General features: G+C 46.6%; 1 protein-coding gene across 1 annotated transcript; it reads left to right on the top strand.

The window, feature by feature from the left end:
* Positions 1-37: 37 nt before the first annotated feature.
* Positions 38-14,001, top strand: LOC130131466 (TSC22 domain family protein 1-like). Its single transcript, XM_056301148.1, has 2 exons — positions 38-2,621; positions 13,891-14,001. The coding sequence occupies exons 1-2, from the start codon at positions 448-450 to the stop codon at positions 13,937-13,939; spliced, it is 2,223 nt and encodes a 740-aa protein (XP_056157123.1). The 5' UTR covers positions 38-447; the 3' UTR covers positions 13,940-14,001.
* The last annotated feature ends 1,374 nt before the right edge of the window (positions 14,002-15,375 follow it).

The raw sequence follows: 15,375 nt of genomic DNA on the forward strand, positions 1-15,375 counted from the left end.
GAGCCCGTTGGGACGCGTCGGCGAGGAAGGGGAGAAGGGCCGTGAGCTGGTGAGTAAGGCGGGCCGGGGGCGCCGGAAGAGCCGCGGGTGTCGCTGCTAGCCGCTAGCTGCCCGACTTAGCTTAGCGCTAGCCCGCTAGCTAGCTAGCTAGCTACACACCGCTCGCTCGCTCGCTCGCCTTTGTTTATTTTCCCGGCGGCGCTGAACACGGCGGCGAGAGACTCGCTCCGGGAACCAGGACGCCGCCGCCCGGCTGCCCGTGACAAAGGGCCGGGGCTTGGGACGCCGGGCTTGCTTATCTGGTGACGGAAATCGGCTCGACTTCCCACCGATGGCTCTTTAGTGTCGCCGCCCAGCCAGCTAGCGTCCGCCAGTGTTGGCTAGTAGTTAGCGCGACAGCCGGCGCACTCTCTCTCTCTCCGGGTCGGTAACCGCTCAGCGATCAAAATGCATCATCAGGACTATTCTGGAGACTCGTCCGGGACCAGGAAAATGCCCCATCCCACAAGTTTCCACCACAGACGGGGCAGCAGCGGCGCCCCTGCATCATCATCCTCCGCAGCCGGCGGCGGCGGCGGCGGTAGTGTTATTGCCGGTGAGGACAACCCGACCCAGGCCGGATCCTCCTCCCCTGGACTCCACCACCAGCCGCCGTCCCAAGTGGCAGGGGCTCAGGTGAAGAAAAAGAGTGGCTTCCAGATCACAAGTGTCACCTCGGCTCAGATCAACGTGAGCGCTAACAACAGCCTGGCGGACGACACCGAGAGCTACGATGACATGGATGAGTCGCACACCGAGGACCTGTCGTCGTCTGAGATGCTCGACGTGTCTATGTCCAGGGCGACAGACACGGGGGTGCCGGAGAGGAGCTCCTCTGACGAAACACTGAATAGCCTCCATGGGGTTGACACTCCTGGCCTTGTGTCACCTAATGAGCCGCTGCACCTGCACTCCATTCCCCAGGGGTCTCAGCACCAGGCCTCTATGATGAACGGGAGTGTGCATCATCAGCAACATAGCCACTCTCACCATCACCATGGTCACCCCTCTGACGTTATAGGCGGAGTGCAACTTCCTCCGACAGCTACAGTGGGTGCTCCCGCTGTTGCTCCCATAGCTAGCTCCACAGCTCAAATTTCCAAAGGAGGATCTGGGCCTGGCCAACCACAGATGCAAACAGTGTTTGATAATACTGCACCTGCTGGTAAGGCAAACCAACCATTAACCATGGTTGCTGGTGGTACAGCTGCAGAGACACTGGGAAATGTGAACATTGCCAACGTGTCTGCTGTCGGTACTCAAGGAATGATCCCTGCTGGCCTCACAGCGCTTGACAACACAGGTGTGGTTGGACAGATGGCATCCACCGGAGTGGGAACAAACCCTGTGGCTCAAGCCCAGCCTGCTGCTCCCAACCCTCAGATCCAGCACACCCAAACCCAGACAGCAACTGGCTCTCGCTTCAGGGTGGTCAAACTGGACACCAATTCTGAGCCGTTCCGCAAAGGCAGGTGGACATGTACAGAGTACTATGAGAAAGAGGTTCCCCAAGCAACTATATCTGAGGCACCCAAGGCACCTGAGGCATCTGCAGAGGCTGAGCCCGGAAATGGGGGCCCTGCTATGGCCAGCCCAGGCCCAACAGCTCTACAACCACCCCAGACACTGCAGCCTTATCAGCAACCAAGCCAAGACTTCACCAGTCCCCAGGTCATGCAGAGCCCCCCACAGGGACTAGTCCAGAACCTCCCTATGGCCCAGATGCCACCCCAGGAGATTGGCAGTGGTGGTCACATGCTTCAGCAGCCTATGGTTGCCCCTCCTGTCACTCTGCCCGCACCAACACCACAGGTGATGGCGCAGAGTAATGTTAGTCAACCTCCCCCTGTCATGTCCCAGCAGTTGCCCTATGTTGTTGACCCACACCAGGCCCAACCACAAGTGGGTTTTCCTGTACCCCAACTCTCCTCTGGGATCATGCCCCAAGGAGGAGGTCGCCCGCCGGACTTTATCCAGCCCACTGCTCCCTTTCAGAACCAGGTTCAGCCTCCTCTGCCTCATGTTACCGCGGCAGTCTCCATGGCAGCAGGACCTGTGGCTGGAGGGCAGCCATCAGTCACTGTCACTCAACAATTGCCCCCTCAGGGCCAAGCCACCCCCCCTGCTCAGGCTAGCTTTGCCACAGCTCAGCCCCAACAACGCCAACAGCAGCTGCACCCTCAGATCCCACAGGCTCAAGCCCAGCCCCCCTCCACCACCCCAGGCCCTGTAAGCACCACCCAGGGGACCCATTACGTACCTCTGACGGCACTGCAAGCAGACCTACAGCCCATCTTGACCCCGGGCACGACCCTCACACAGCCCTCCCTAGCCACCCAGGCCCCCGGAGGAGGAAGCTTCTTGAGAACCACCCAGTTGGAGGACGCTCAGAGGCTGCTGTTCCAGCATCAGAGCCTGCTGAATCTACCAAAGCTAGGGACAGCCACAAGCGGAGAGGGAGCCGCAGTAGCTGGTGGGGCCTCAGGAGCCCTAGCCCACATGGGGATGGCTGCAGAGGCCAGCGCCTTGATGGCTGCTGCTGCCGGCCTCAGGTCCCAGCCTGCTGAGGGCGAGGAAGACAGGTGAGGATGGATCTAATATAACACTTGACCATGTTTTGTTAGGACACAATGTTGTCAATGGAGATTTATTAGCAGTGAAAACAATAATTATTAACTGGTTATAATTGAAAATGTATAAGAATACATTGTTATAGTTTCTACTTTAGATCATTATAGAGTTTTAATGTTATGAAAAATTGATCAAGATAAGACTTACAAGTATAATTGTTAGTCCTATCCAGGAAGAAAGTCAAGATTATATCATTAAACCATAATTGTGCAGACCCAGTTGTAATAACATTCAACATTTGCTTTGTATTTTCTAAAACACAAAGACAGGGTCTTCACTCAGTGGACTTAGTTCAAGAGTTCAGGTCCAAGGTCAGATGGCATGCAAATGATTTGATCCCGCATCCCTAAGAACACTTAGTCAGCCTCCAGACATTTTAGCTGAGACAGTGAGGGAAAGGCAAATCACTGGACACTGATGATGAGCAAATTTCTGTGGCTGGAGTGAATGTGTTGGAACTGCTGAGTCACTGAGGGGGCTGTGTGGGCGGTTGTCTTAGTAAGCCCACAATGCACTGCGCATCTTGACCACCCAGCACCATACATCTGTCTCCACTAGCTGAGGCCTCTATACATACAGCCTATGTACATTTTTTTCACCCTTTGTTCTCACTTTTCTACTTTCGCTTTGGTCTTTTTATCTATTTCTCTCTTTCTCCGTCCCCTGTTACTCGATGTAGTCTTTTATTAGCCACCGGATCTGTTTGGTTGTAGCACCTCGAGGGAGCTGAGCAATGGTTTATTCATGTACATTTCACTATAGGCCAGCTATGTGCCATGGACCCATTAGCGTTCCCATTCAAGTTTTCTGTGAGAAGGGGTCATTGCAGTTGCAGGTCGTTTTTTAGTTGACATTGTGTTATTAGTGAGACGGATAAACGAAATCAATATTTTCAAAAGGCAGAATCTGCAAAGTACTCAATGAGAAGATGAGAAGGAATAAATGTAAAAAACAAGAGAATACTGAGGCTGTAAAACACATTTTATTAAATGTAAGGCAGAGGTGGTTAAAAATAGAATAAACAGTCTGTCATAGACTAAATATCTCCGTTGTCCATGCCATGTGAAGATGCAGTGGAAACAGTTGTCCTCTGTCCCGAGTTAGCGGATGAGAGCTGCTTTGAGACCCGACCATCTGTGCCCTGGTGCTACAAGGAAATGTTATATAGTCTAGACAACAATCTACTATTACCCCTGGTCCTTTGGTTTGGCTGGAATAATTCTACCGTTTCTATAGCAGCGACACCCCATGGGGTTCATTTTTACTGTGATCGCGAGTACAAGGCAGGATGATGTTCTCCCAACCCTGGTGCCTATGGTCCCAGTAAAGAATGCCATTTCAGGTAATTGGGCTTTGAGGCAATGGTTGCCAACCAACATGTATCGTCTTAAAAATTTTCTCCAAAGACGGTCTTTTACCAGCTGTCCAATTTATCTGTTCTCAGTTAAATTTAGGGCCATGGGTGTCTGTAACATATATATATAAACAACATGAATTAAAGGAGAAAGATTGCTCCACTAGGTTCATGCATGTGTACATACCCATGTGCATAATTGAAGGGGGGGGGGGCAGACAGACACAAAGGGTGAGAGAACCCTTGGCTTTGTCTTAGCCTTAGTCATACTCATTTGTAGAGACAGAACAGCAGCATTCTGACTGTGGGGCTTTTGTCAGGCCTTTGTGGCATGTCCCATTGTGAGCCCCCCCCCCTGTTGTGACAGCTGGGGCTGCAGAGTGCACACTTCTGTGCGTCTGCCCCCTGTCTGCTCCCTCTGCGGGTGAATGCATATGTAGTTTGGTTGTGTGTTTGTGTTTCCATCCCCCTGTCTGTGCGGCGGACGATGGCTTTTGCCACGAACCAGCGGCCCCAGTCTGTGCTGCAGCAGTCACAGGTCATCACAGCATTTGTGCGCTGGCGGGTGTTTGTGTTCATACTTTGTTTTCTGGTCGTGGCGTGATCTGTCTCTTTAACTTTGGCTTTCTCTCTCTCTCTCTCTCTCTCTCTCTCTCTCTCTCTCTCTCTCTCTCTCTCTCTCTCTCTCTCTCTCTCTCTCTCTCTCTCTTTTGATATCTTCATCCACCCTTATAGAGTTATCTCATGTCTCTCTCTGTGTTCCTCTGCAGCCCTCTCATTTACTTCAGACAGTAGCCTGTTTTTTATCCACTCAGATCTTTCTCTCTCCACTTGTTGTTTGCATACCTCTCTGATCTATCCTCCCATTTACCAAATGGTTTCTTGCGTTTTCGTCGCACTGAGTGCTAGTCATGATTTCCCTCTTGCTTTCTGTTTCGTCTCCCTGATGGTCTCTTAATTGTGGCTCATATTGAGTAAGTCTGTAGTGGATAAGAGGTCTTATCCCTGTGTAATGTGTGTGGAAATGGTCTTGTGACCCAGTGTGTAGAACATGAGTCTTTGCCTTTAAAGTTTAGGGGATTTGACTCCTGACCAAGGTCACCCCTATTCATTAGTACTGTAAAATATTCATGGCTTCTTTTTTTTTTCTTTTGCTGCAAAGACCTTGAAGCGAGATCGAAACAGCAAGTAGTTTAACCTGATAGCTGTATTGGAAGGTGTGGTGTGCTTGTGCGCTGCAGAGGGTAAACGCTTGTCTTTATGTTTTGTAAAGTTAAAGCGTGTTTCCCTCAATTTCTTCCACTCTTAATTTCTGTCACCGTGAATGAAATTGATGTCAGCAAAAGTGGCTGAAGGATAGTGCTGTCTTCAAGCTTCCCCCTGGATGGAATTTCAGCCTGAAGGCTAACACAAGTATAATTTCGCTTATGGTTCCCTGTTAGATGGCACTAACAAGAGACCGCAGGTACTCCCACAGACAAACTTTCTGTGTATGTTATGTCTCTCGCCAAGGTTGCATCCAGTTGTCTCAACCGCTCTTTTCCAGCTCTGCATCAACAGTTTGAACATACTTGTTGGCTGTTGCTGTGCTACTGTACCCTCAAGGCCACTGGAAATATTAAGCAGTACACTGCTATTACATGTTGATTGCTAGTTAAAGGTGCTATTAAGAATATTTTGGCTTTCCTGAAGCCTGATATGAGTGGTAATTATCCTCAGAGGTTGCTGAATGCTGCTGGCTGAAGCACAGTCACACCCGCCAACCACCCACACACACTGACTCCCACGATTCCTGCATCCAAAAGCGCAAGAAGTGGACCAGCTGAGTTGTTTTTGTTGTCGTGCGATGCCCCGCCTCCAAAAGACCCGGCTGTCAGTCTCAGTCCTCAGCAAACCACCCACCACTCACTGGTGACGTTCAGAAATGTCCGATGTCACCAGATGCGCTGTGGCCGCCATCTTTCTGTTGAATTTTTTTGTGAGACTAACAAAGCAGAGCAGAGAAGACGTAAGATTAGCCTTGATTTGTTGTTGTTAGTCTCACAATGTTGAATGACAAAAGTCAAGCTTGAAGTAGAATTACACATTGCACTTTGTGAGAAGCCGTCTTTGCTCGATTAATTGTCTGCCTCTCTTTGAAAAGATCGTTTATGCCTTAAAATCAAGCTGTGTGCTGATGCAAGCTGTTTAGATGCTGAGGGAGAGAGAACGGTGCGGGCAGGAGACAAAACGTTTTTTGTGAATATGGCCAGTGCTTTTCTGTTAATGCAAATTGATGTTGGCAATCAGCCAGAGGGATTATTGCGCTGCTACTGTAGTGTAAGATAAGGTCGAGGTGTGGTTGTGGGCGAGGGTAAAGGGTTTTCAGTGACCAGGGCATGTGGGGCTATGTTGTGCAACATCTATATAACCGAAGACAATCGACTTGCAGAGCATAGACTCAGGCCAAACCTCTTTTTTTTCCTTCTCTGGATACACAAGCTGTATGCAACAGACTATCTCTGTCAACCCCGCAGTCTTCTGATGAGTAGACTATGAACGACATTTCAATGTCAGTGCTTGAATCAAAATGATTCAGTCGCAAGTTACGTAGAGGTTCTTCCCCGCCCAGGTGATATCGGCTCCTGTGATGAATAGAATTAGTGAAAATGCTTTGAGTGGCTATTCAATGTTTTTCTTCCAAAATGTTGGCGCAAAGAATTGAGATATATTATGCAGAAATCAAATGTTAAGGATTTATGGGGTACCTCTTACAGCTTAGGATGTGCCATTTGGGGCTCTGCAGGCAAAGAGGAAATGTAATAAACATAATCATGCACACACACACACACACACACTCATAAATGAATATTAAATCTTCTGAAGCTTTTTTCTAATTCCATCTGTCTGACAAGGCTCCCTCTGTAACAGCTAGCAAAAGTTCAGTTCAAGTTCAACTTTACTGTCATGTGTATTGGAATACAAGGAAATTCTTGTGCTGTTGCTCTGTCTGCCTTAACATAAAGGACACACCACCCCCCCCAAAAAACAACAACATTACAGACCTACATATGACTATGTACACACATGAATTCATACATTTTATTTACACATTATATAGAAAAGTACACGATAACACAACAATGTAAGGTGCATATGGGTGCGTCAGCTGTTCAGCAACCTGACTGCCTGTGGAAAGACACTATTACTGAGACGGGTGGTGTGTGATTTGATGCTCGGGTAATGTTTTTTTTAGATGGAAGGAATGAGAACAGAACAGGAGAAGGGTGGCTGGTGTCCTTGATGATGTTCTGGGCTTTCCTTTTGCAGTGAGCAGTGTAAATATTATGAAGCTGTGGTAGTTCTATGCCAGTGATTTCTGCTGCTGTCTTTGCAGTCCTTTGCAGCAGTCTGCAGTCCTGAGCAGTTGCCAAACCAAACTGTGATGCAGCCTGTCAAGACACTCTCCATGGTACTGCCATAAAAGTTGATAAGAGTATTGGTGCTCATCCCAAAGCTCTTGAGACGCCTCAGAAAATGCAGCCTCTGCTGTGCCTTCTTCAGGATGCAATTGGTGTTGAGAGACAGGGTGAGGGTGTCTGTGATGTGTATACCAAGCAATTGAAAACTGCCCACAATTTCAACAGGTGACCCATTGCTGGAAATAGGAATGTGATTTCCTCTTATCTTTCTAAAGTCAACAATGATTCCTTGTGTCTTACTGACATTTACAGAGAGGTTGTTATCATTTCACCATATGGTTTTTAAGATTTTTAGATTGCCCAAAGTATGATTCCCATTTTCTATTTTTCCATTTTATCTTCAATATTCTATTTGTTGTAGAAAAGGAGAGGAATGTAATCCTTACACAGATGCAAAGATGGAAGGGGGGGGGTTGTCAAGTTGAATCAAGTCACTGTTTTTTTCCTCAGGCATTTGAGTTGTTGTTGAGTGGAGACTGAAATATGTCAGTTGGTAGATTTATAAAGAGGAAGTTTTGCAGTTTTATTGAATCGCAAGGTTGCATTAAATAGAGGACATTATATGATATATTTTTTTCCTCTGTACTGATAGGTGGTGTATCGTTGATTGCTTTTTCAACATATCTTCTCTGTCTCCTCAGGAAACGTTTTCCCTTCAGCAGAGTTAATTTGCATGACATTGGACGGATTTATCTTTCTTTTTTTCTTTTTTCTTTTACGATGAATAGAGTTTTCGTAAACCTCGAAGGGAAAAAGCCCAGACTCTCCAAGTTATTGGTTGCACTGTTTGTTGATATTGCCATCGAGACAAATCCTGACACCACTGATGGCTTGTGAATTGGACACTGTCTTTAGGAAAAGCAGTTACAGAGACCGTTTTCCTTTATACGGAGATGTGAGCGTGTTTCCTCGTCTCACATTGTCACCGCTGTATGAAATGAAGCTCATTTAGACAGGAAGAGCTAAAGAATCATCCTTATATTAACTGTTCTGTTGTTTCTAGCTTTGGGACAAGAAGTGATAAACAAAATCTGCGACTTGTCAGTTGAAGGTAGTTTTTGTGTCTCCCAACTCGGCGAACTTGTTTCAGTACCTGCCGCTTTGGCGTTTTGCATTTCTGATAAACACTTGACTACTGGCTGGTATCAGCTGAGCCACCGAGGTTAGATATTGGTTGTCTTTCCACTTTGTGTTTACAATGTCATCGTATAGGCCAGCTGCTCTGCACTTGCATCGAGCTCGTTTGTCTAGTTTGAATCAGCTCCATTTGCTTTAGTGCAAATAAACTGTCATTGAGAAGCTGCAGGCATGGTTTATCCTGATGCTTAAACCAGTTTTAAGCTGGCCTGTCACATCCAAAACTGAGCTGGCGGTGTTGTTGGATCCCTCTGACAGCCAAGCCCAAATATGGGCCGCTGCCTGGAGCTGCTGTAGGTAGGAAGGTTACTGGTAGGACTCCTGCCTGCTGTTAGACAAAGGCTGAACCTTACGGGAGCCAGGCTGCCTTATGTCAGAATCTCTGCGGTCTCTTTTAACCTTCTTTTACCCCTGTTGGTGCAACTGTAAAAAAAGTCACATTTTTGGCACGGTGGCCCAGTGGTTAGCACTGTCGCCTCACAGCAAGAAGGTCCTGGGTTCGAACCCCAGGCCGTCCCAGGTCCTTTCTGTGTGGAGTTTGCATGTTCTCCCCGTGTCTGCGTGGGTTTCCTCCCACCATCAAAAAAGACATGCATGTTAGGGTTGATACTCCTGTCTGTGCTCCTGACCAAGGCAATGGGAAGAAGAACTGGAGTTGGTCCCCTGGTGCCGCAGTTGCCCACTGCTCCTATACAATAGGAGGGGTTAAATGCAGAGAACACATTCATTGTAAGAATGCAATGACAAAATAATAAAGTGGCTTTCTCTTGTGATGGTCAAACTGCGGTCGCTTCCCGGTTCTTGAGGGATCCCCCCCCCCCCAGCAAAATGGGGACCTCCTTAATTTCATTTTTTTGTTTTTCTCAATTTATAAGAAGTGAAGTCTGCAGAGGAATCTTATCGGAATGTCACTTGTAATTACAGGTTTCACCGCTCTTCTGTCTCCCTCCATTAGAGCCACATCTAAAATCACAGCCACTAAATCAGTTTGACTATTAAACATTTCCGGCTGTGTTTCTCTGAGTCAATGGTAAGCCCCCTGCTAGGTTATTTACAACAGTAGGGTAGCCAGGTGTGTAGTTAGACCAATCTTCAAGTGGACCCCCAACCAAGCCCCAGCACCACAGAAGCATGTGCGCCCTGCAAGGATTGTAAACACTGTCCCTGCCCACTCCTGGGGTCCCACTCTGTCGCTGACTCTGCTGTCTGACACCTGTGAGAAGAAGGGGCCACTGAAAAGAAGATCTCCCCACAGGGATAAAAAAAAAACAGGAGTCACACGATCAGTAGTATATTTATATGAGTCCAGTCCACTGACCTTGGAAACTCGGCCCAGAGTGTGTTTTATGTAATATGTGGTTGCGGTGTGAAGACACCTGTAGAAATATCCGCTGGCGTTTTTCTTGCAGCAGCATGTCTTTAAAACGTTCCAACCCCCAGGCTGCAGGAGACGGCGTTGTGTTTATGTAAGAGTCTTTTAACTCGACTATACAGTCGCTAACGAAAATACACCTCCCATTCGGACCATCCTGTGTCCTCTGTCAGTGGTTTTCAATCTGGTACTCCGGGGGGGGGGGGGACCCACTGACTGCTGTTTTTTCTCTTCTGCCAGGTAGTTAATTAATTACGGCAAATGGTTCGTGTTAAGGTGTCCCAGCCATCTAATTGGGTTTTTGTAGCGTTGACAACAGGTGAACTTGATGAACGACCTTGCAGAATAGGAAACCAACATCACTGGTGCTCCCCGAGGACCAGTTTGAAAACCACTACTCTAGATCAGTGGTACTCCAACTTTTTGGGGTCCTGGACCCCCTGCGTATTTTTGATCTACCCTGAGGACCCCTCCACCTGATCTTGGGGGAGGGGGGTTGCAATTTGATAGAAACAGTAGAAACTGCATTTTAAATTGCATTATAGCATTTATTCACTCTTTGGGGCAAAAATAAGAGCTTTCAGTTGTAACTTAGATATAGTTAACAAAACAGAATTCTTATGCAGTAACTTTCAGATATATGTAACAAGACAGAATATGTATTCAGTAACTTTTAACAATGCAAACGGGAGCGAGATCTCTTATTAAAATACAATAGATTACACTTGTGAAACAGATGTAATTAGAGAAAAAAGTCCTGTTACCCTTTATAGTTTAGGTAGATAAAGGTCTCAGTCACATTTGAGTAAAATAATCCTATTTCTATAAATGTCATAGGATCTTTTTTTAAAGCTTTTTTTTTTTCACGGACCCCTTGCAATTACACCACGGACCACTAGGGGTCCGCGGACCCCCGGTTGAGAAACACTGCTCTAGATGACAGACCAGGGTAAACGAGTGTGTCAAAAGGAGGAGGCCTCATCTTAAAATCTACATTTACAATCACACACTCAAGCCATTTGGGTTTTTCTTTGAGGTGAGTTTAATTTTCGAATATAAGTTGTTTTTTTGTGGCTTGGGTTTCTTGGGAGGAATGTGATGCGGAACAGACTCGTTTTTAAGCCTCGAGATTGAGGACAGATTTGTGTAGACTGATTAGAGATGAAACTGAAGGATGTTTAGAAAAGGCCTGTTAACTCGGAGCTGTCATGTTGTTGTACTCCCATTCCGTCGCTAGGTGGCAGCCGTGGCTCATAAAGGCAGCCTGCCGGCCCAGAGTTCTTTACATAACAGTAACGTGCTTCGAGAAGCGCTGATGGGAAATATGCCCCCCTGGCTAAGAGGAAGTGGCTTTCCTTTGCCTTCGTTTCCGTGCTTGTGATGGATGGATCCTCTGTAAAACAGTGGTTCCTGGTTCGGTGTCCTTGAAAATGCATCACCCTATGTATTCACACGATTTACAGTTTACAACTAATGATGTGCAGCCTGAGGAGGGACCCCTGGGTTGAAATGTCAGTGGGATTGAGAAAAGATATCCATCACAGGCAAACTCTGTCTGTGAGTTGTGCTTATTTTTTACCGATAGACTGATTCCCATCAAACGTATTGGCTTCAGTCCCGGTGGCATATTCTTTTGGTTTTTTAGGCATGGCTATTGTTCTGAATATGATCTAAAATAAAATGAAAACGAGAGGTGTTCGTAACTCCCCCTAAAGTGATTCATTACTCTTAGGGGGATTTTCCGGTAATTATTTTTTAGATGTATTTTGACAACAGGTTTATCATGTTGTGTAACCTCATGGATCGTTTGGTTTCTTGCGTGTTCGTTATTTCTTTTAGAGGGTTAATTGTGTTCAGTGTGGATGTGCAAATTAAGGTTAATGCGGAGAAATTGATGCTCTCAGTCTTTGCCAAAGACTCTAAAGGAGAGAGAGAGAGAGGGTGTGAGTTAGTGAGATTGGATGTGGAGTTTATGCAGCCAGATCAGCACATCAGGCCCTGACACTTTCAGCGTCAGGCAGAGTTGGTGAATGTTTATGGGACGGAGCTGAGGAGCTTGTGTGTCACGTTTGCTCGCCTTGTGCCCTCACGCTGAGTCTTGAGGCGAGCCACGGGCGGGAGAAGCTGTGTGTTTGTGAATTTATGTGTGTGCATGTGTATATGTGTGTCCTGTGTATGTGTTTCTCAGTGGAAATGTGTTTTTCTTGGCTCATCACGGTGCTCAGAGGTGTGTGTGTGTGTGTGTGTGTGTGTATCTGTCTGTTAAATGGTAAAGAAATGGTAAATGGACTCCATTTATATAGTGCTTTTCTTGTCTACCGGCCACTCAAAGCGCTTTACAATGTATGCCTCACAGTCACCCATTCACACACACATTCATACACTGGCGGAGGCTGCCATGCAAGGTGCCAATCTGCTCATCAGGGGCAATTAGGGATTCAGTGTCTTGCTCAAGGACACTTCGACACGCTCTCTGGAGAATCCGGCAAGCGAACTAGGATTCTTCTGGTTATTAGACGACCCGCTCAACCCCCTTAGCCATACTGCCCCTAATCATAGTTATTTTTTTAAACTGTACAACTATTGTACAATTTATTTTTAAAAAAAATGAAACATACAGAGTAGTATAAGTAATAAAGTCAAAATAACAGTAAGGGCTGTTTAAGTTTGTGCCGACTACAAGCAACGTTTCACATCCACCATGGATATTTGCTTGAAAATGAAGTGGTCAAGTATGAGGCCTGCTCTACACTTGCAATGACTGATGACATTCCATTGTATAACCATAATACAAATTAGGCCTATTTATAGGCTTACACATACAAAGTTGTATATGTGGTAAAGTAAACAAGAATGCGCGCATATTACATTGTACCTAGCTTGATTGAAAATGATGGGGCGTCGGGGTAGCGAAGCGGTCTGTTTCGTTACCTACCAGCACTGGGATCGGCGGTTGGGAAGTCGGGTGTGGGCATGTTTCCTGGTCGCTGCACTAGCGCCTCCTCTGGTCGGTCGGGGCGCCTGTTTGGGGGGGAGGGGGAACTCGGGGGGAATAGCGTGATCCTCCCACACGCTACGTTCCCCAGGTGAAACTCCTCACTGTCAGGTGAAAAGAAGCGGCTGGCGACTCCACATGTATCAGGGGAAGCATGTGGTAGTCTGCAGCCCTCCCCAGATTGGCAGAAGGGGTGGAGCAGTGAATGGGACAGCTCAGAAGAGTGGGGTAATTGGCTGGATACAATTGGGAGAAAAAGGGGAAAAATCCAACTAAAAAAAAAGAAAGAAAGGAAATTATATACATTTCATGTTATTGTGTACGTGAAGATTTTTTAAATGTTCACCTATTTGTTTTCTGGCCAGATGACTGACGCCGTGTCCCTGAGGTCACCCCGTCGATGTCTGGTGTTAGGTCTTTTGTACGATAGCGATCCATAAAGCAGCGTGGAGGTTGTCGCGGCTATTTTGAGACGCTAGAATCTTGCGTATACTAACATCTAGCAGCTAGACATCAGTATACTACAACAGAAATATTCACACCTCCAGTGCATTGATAACAAAAACCATGATGCATTCTGGGAGGTGTAGTTTATGGACGCTGTACTCCGTAACGCAGCATAGAATTGTATTGTGCAAATAATATTCTATGAAAGCTCTCGCGGGCCACATAAAATGAGGTGCCGTGCCGAATTCGCCCCGCGGGCCTTGAGTTTGACACGTGATTTAGAGGCATTATGAAAGAGTTGCTGTATCTGCTCCCTTAGTTAGGAAGTGTGTTTAAAGACAACTGAGGTGGAGTAAAGGGAGGCATTTTTATTTCAGCTTGTTATTCCACACATTCTCTGTTTAGCTCTTTAATATGAAGTGTGATCTTATCCTTTTCCCATTTCTATTGTCAGATTAAAAGCAACACTGTGCAAAGGAAAAGGAAGATATCGGACACCTTAACTGAATCCATAATGGTTGGTCTGCAAAAGCACCTGCTATAAGCTGATGAACGGTCTCCCAACTTACTGCACCCCCCATACCGCCCAAGACATTTCTAGTTATCCTATACGTATCCTACACTTTGTCAACAGCTGTTGCATTGAATCCTCAACACTTTAGGTTCCCGGTGTCAAACACACATAACTGTTGGGGATTATTTTGAGGAATGTGATTAAACTCAGAAACGTCTTTTCTTCACAGCTTCTCAGGTCTACTTTGGATGCCTGCTATGTGAAAATAACCCCAAGTAGTAGCCCAGTTGTATGGAGAGATGGTTCAAACTCACAGATACGTGACCATCCAACTGACGGCTAAAGCAAACATCTATTCCTAGAACATGTGAGGATTCCCTGAAAAGGTTTGATTTCTCAGTAAAGAATGTGCTTCTTTAAAAAAAACAAAAAGTCAATTCAACTTGAAGTCCATTCTGATTGTATGTCTGATCCTTGACCCCTGCTAGTATGTCAGCACTTTAAAAACACCCCATGGAGCCAAGTGTATTGCAGGTTACATAGGGTAGCAGTTCTCAGTTGATGCCCCTGGGGGAAGAGCTGTTGGCATGGGTTTGCGCTCACCGGGGTCACCCTAATGTGGCAACCCTGTACGGCTCAGCCTGCACCCCACTTCTGTTTACATTGGAAATGATCCTTCAAGTACGATGGGCCACAGCTTTGTCAGATCTTTAGAAAGAAACCCCACTGTGACCACGTCCACGTGACTGAAGAGTCTTCACAATAGGCAACTTCCTGGGGCGTCAGTCATTGTTGCCGTATTGTGAGGTTACATAATGTGCCATTCTATAATGACCATTCTTGTAAATGGGCGGCAGTTGATATAGAGTAGGCTCCGAATGGAGAACATTTTCTACTTGGGTGTGGTCATGCACATTTCTTGTGTGCATGCACCGAGAGTCACAAATATACAAACTACCCTCTTTTACCCGTTTTTCAGGTAAGACACATCACTGAGGGGGTGTCTGCATTAGTTTTGACAGTTTTTAGGCAGATTTCATGTAATCCTTTAATCCATGGGATGTGTGCCAAATCAAAACCTCAGTGCAGCAGTGCCCCCGCTGTGTCTGTGTGCTTGTGTGTGTGGAGGTAAATGCATAAATGCTTGCTGCTTTTCGGTTTCTATTTTTATCAACTCATACCTGTTATATATAAAAAAAAAAAAAGCCAGACCTTGCCAGGTAGCTGAAGACGCCCCTGTCAAATACCTGTATTATAGTGTTAACCGTTTTCAGCGGGGCGGGCAGTTTGAGAGTGACCCATGGTTCATTAATGGAACCCAGCCCTATCTGGTCAGTCACTCCAGTCCAAGTCAGTGCTGTGAGAGCAAACGGCTCAGTCCAAGTAAGGTGCCTGTCCACAGAGCTCTCCATCTCTGGCACTTCC

Source organism: Lampris incognitus, chromosome 21, assembly GCF_029633865.1.
Source record: "Lampris incognitus isolate fLamInc1 chromosome 21, fLamInc1.hap2, whole genome shotgun sequence".
Lineage (NCBI taxonomy): Eukaryota > Metazoa > Chordata > Actinopteri > Lampriformes > Lampridae > Lampris > Lampris incognitus.

Coding starts and splice junctions, on each gene's coding strand:
- LOC130131466 (XM_056301148.1), top strand. CDS start 448: ATGCATCATCAGGACTATTCTGGAGACTCGTCCGGGACCAGGAAAATG. Junction 2,622..13,890: donor GCTGAGGGCGAGGAAGACAG/GTGAGGATGGAT, acceptor TTCTATTGTCAG/ATTAAAAGCAACACTGTGCA.